Consider the following 2565-nt stretch of genomic DNA (forward strand, 5'->3'; position numbering starts at 1 on the left):
TTTTTGATTAGGCGAGAAAATGACTTAAATAAATGACTAAAGCACGTCAAAAGGGGGTACGGAAAGTAAATGAAATGAAAATAAAAGCATGCGAAACAAGTGGGGACCACTAAGGGTACATAGAATGAATTGAAAAGTTCGATTTTGGGAACTTACCGGTAGAAGACCGAAGAACGACAAAGAACGAACGAAGAACGATGAAGAACGGTGGAAAACCTTCGCGAAATCGCCCACAGAAACGTAGTGGAAGCGTTACGGAAGCACCTCGGCTTAGATTTTCTTCACGAAAACAATTTTTCTCACTAATTATAAGTGATTCTCAGGTACCAGGAGGGTTGAACATTTTTGTTCAGCCCTCCTCCCCCTATTTATAAGGGGAAAGAGGGTAGTGGTTGTCGCCCAGCTCGCGCAGGCGAGCTGGGTTGCTTCCACCAGAAGGCACCACCTTCTGTTGGAAGACCTTGGAAGGCCCAAGTGGGCATGATTGCTATTTGTACCCCCCCTGTTTACTAAATACACTCCTCTGCCCCTTCTTTGCTGATTCTTTTTTTGTAACGTTACGGAACTTTACGAATTACGTAACGATACTTGTTTTCTTTCCGTAATGTCATGAAACCTTATGGATTAAGAAATCATCCCTTCTTTGGCTTCTGGGATGTTACAAAACTTCACGGATTGTGCAACAATGCTTCCTTTTGACTTCCGGCATGTCACAGAACTTCACGGATTGCCTAACGATGGGTGCCAAGTACCTCAAAGTGATTAAGCGAGGGTCGCATCCCAACAAACAGATGATCCCCGGACGAAATTAGGTATGACAACCCTAATTAAAACATTGTTGTAATTAACTTTTCAAAAACATGTTAATTACTTGCAACAAGGTGATGTAACCAGCAACCTGTCGGCTGGTGCTGATACAGGCATCATTCAGGTGATCGTACATATGCACTAGGGCAGCAGCTCCCCATGCATACCTCCCAGTCTGACTGAGGTCGCGCAGAGCATCGAAGAACACAACATGAACATCGATTGCACTCTTGTTAGCAAAAAGAGTGCAACCTAAAAGATGAAAAAGATATGCACGAGCTGCAGCTGTCTAATGTCGAGCTTGACATCTGCGCTGATACATATCTCATAGCCAAGATAGGCGTACGTACGGTCCATGACAATGTCCTGTCTCGGCCCTGGCTGCCTCTGGTGAGACCAGTAGTAAGTCGACCAACATCAGCACCGCCTTGTCGACGTGCAGAGGTTGGAAGGTATGGAAGTCGCCAATGATGGGCAGATGAAGAAGAGACACCACGTCGTCTAGCGTGATGGTAACCTCCTCCACAGGAAGATGGAAACTACTCATCTCTCGGTGCCACCTCTCCACAAACGAGGATATAAGTCCTCGATCGTCGGTGTCTGCTAAACACACGATCAAAGGATTTAGTCCTGTCCCAGCAACTAGCCCCTCAATGGCAGGGACAGGCCTACCTAATTTCTGCACCTTCCTCCTGTGGGAGGATAACTTCAATTCAGGACGTTCCTGAATTGAAGTATAAAGGAACAGGTAATTTATTAACATAATATTTTAAAGTAACATAAATCTCAATAATAAAGCATACTTAACAAATAACTTAAATTGAATATTATAAGTACTTCCCCGGTCCATACGCTAGCTGCAACATGCTCAGCATACTCAGTCAGCACTGATGGGTCAGTCGGTCCACCTGGAAATCCCATAGGCTCATCTGCAGCAGCCTCTGCACCGGTGTCTACACCTGTGTCCTGTATGTCAGCATCTACCATCGACTCATCAACAGCTTCCGCAGGCTCAGCCGCATGTACCACTGCTGAGTCTGTAGGTACCACTAGCTCATCATTGGCAATAATGACAGGTACTCGTTGCCTGCATGCCGATGACGTAGGCCTTCGCTGCTAGGGAGCACCGTCAGAATCATCATGATCCCCTCTCCCCAGACCTCTAGCAACAACCCTACCTAAGGCACGACCTAAGCCTCTAGTCCTAATCATGATCTGCAAATGTCTACCACAAATTCCATCACTGATTTCATTTACTCAAAGTCATGCAAGTTCTAAGAATGTTTAAGTGATGTTGAAGGATTTCATTGGTCTAACACTGATTTGATTGACTCAAAGTCATGCAAGTTCTGAGGATTTCATTGACTCTAGGGATTTCATTGACTCCAAATTTCGGTGTAACACTTATTATGGAGCAATCAATGACATAATTGATTTAGACTATTATGGTCACTTAAAGTTTCTGATGTTTAAGTGTGATTGGTTTGAGGGTGAAGAAGATAAATATTGACTTATTTGTGTCTACTATTTTCAACAATGTTTTACTTATTTGGCATATTCAAGTTTCGGTTTTTTGTGTGCATAGTCAAGGTTTGGGATTTCAAGTAGCTTCTCAATGAGGATTTTGGTCTGGTATATGCCATTTCTTAGAGTGTAACCATGAATTTGCTTCACTTGCCTCATTACATCACAATTTTTTTTTGGTTTGAGTTGAGTTCTCAAATGTTGGAAACTTGGAAGTTATTTGTTGTCTCGGAT

General features: G+C 43.4%; 1 protein-coding gene across 1 annotated transcript; it reads right to left on the reverse strand.

Annotated features, from left to right (window-relative positions):
- Window positions 1-844: 844 nt before the first annotated feature.
- Window positions 845-2019, reverse strand: LOC113000716 (protein MAIN-LIKE 1-like). The gene is made up of 4 exons (XM_026127389.1): window positions 1935-2019; window positions 1660-1844; window positions 1154-1531; window positions 845-1036 (listed from the first exon to the last, which is right to left on the reverse strand). Exons 1-4 carry the CDS (start codon window positions 2017-2019, stop codon window positions 845-847), a joined length of 840 nt encoding a protein of 279 aa, XP_025983174.1.
- Window positions 2020-2565: the final 546 nt, after the last annotated feature.

Source organism: Glycine max, chromosome 20, assembly GCF_000004515.6.
Source record: "Glycine max cultivar Williams 82 chromosome 20, Glycine_max_v4.0, whole genome shotgun sequence".
Taxonomy (NCBI): Eukaryota; Viridiplantae; Streptophyta; class Magnoliopsida; order Fabales; family Fabaceae; genus Glycine; species Glycine max.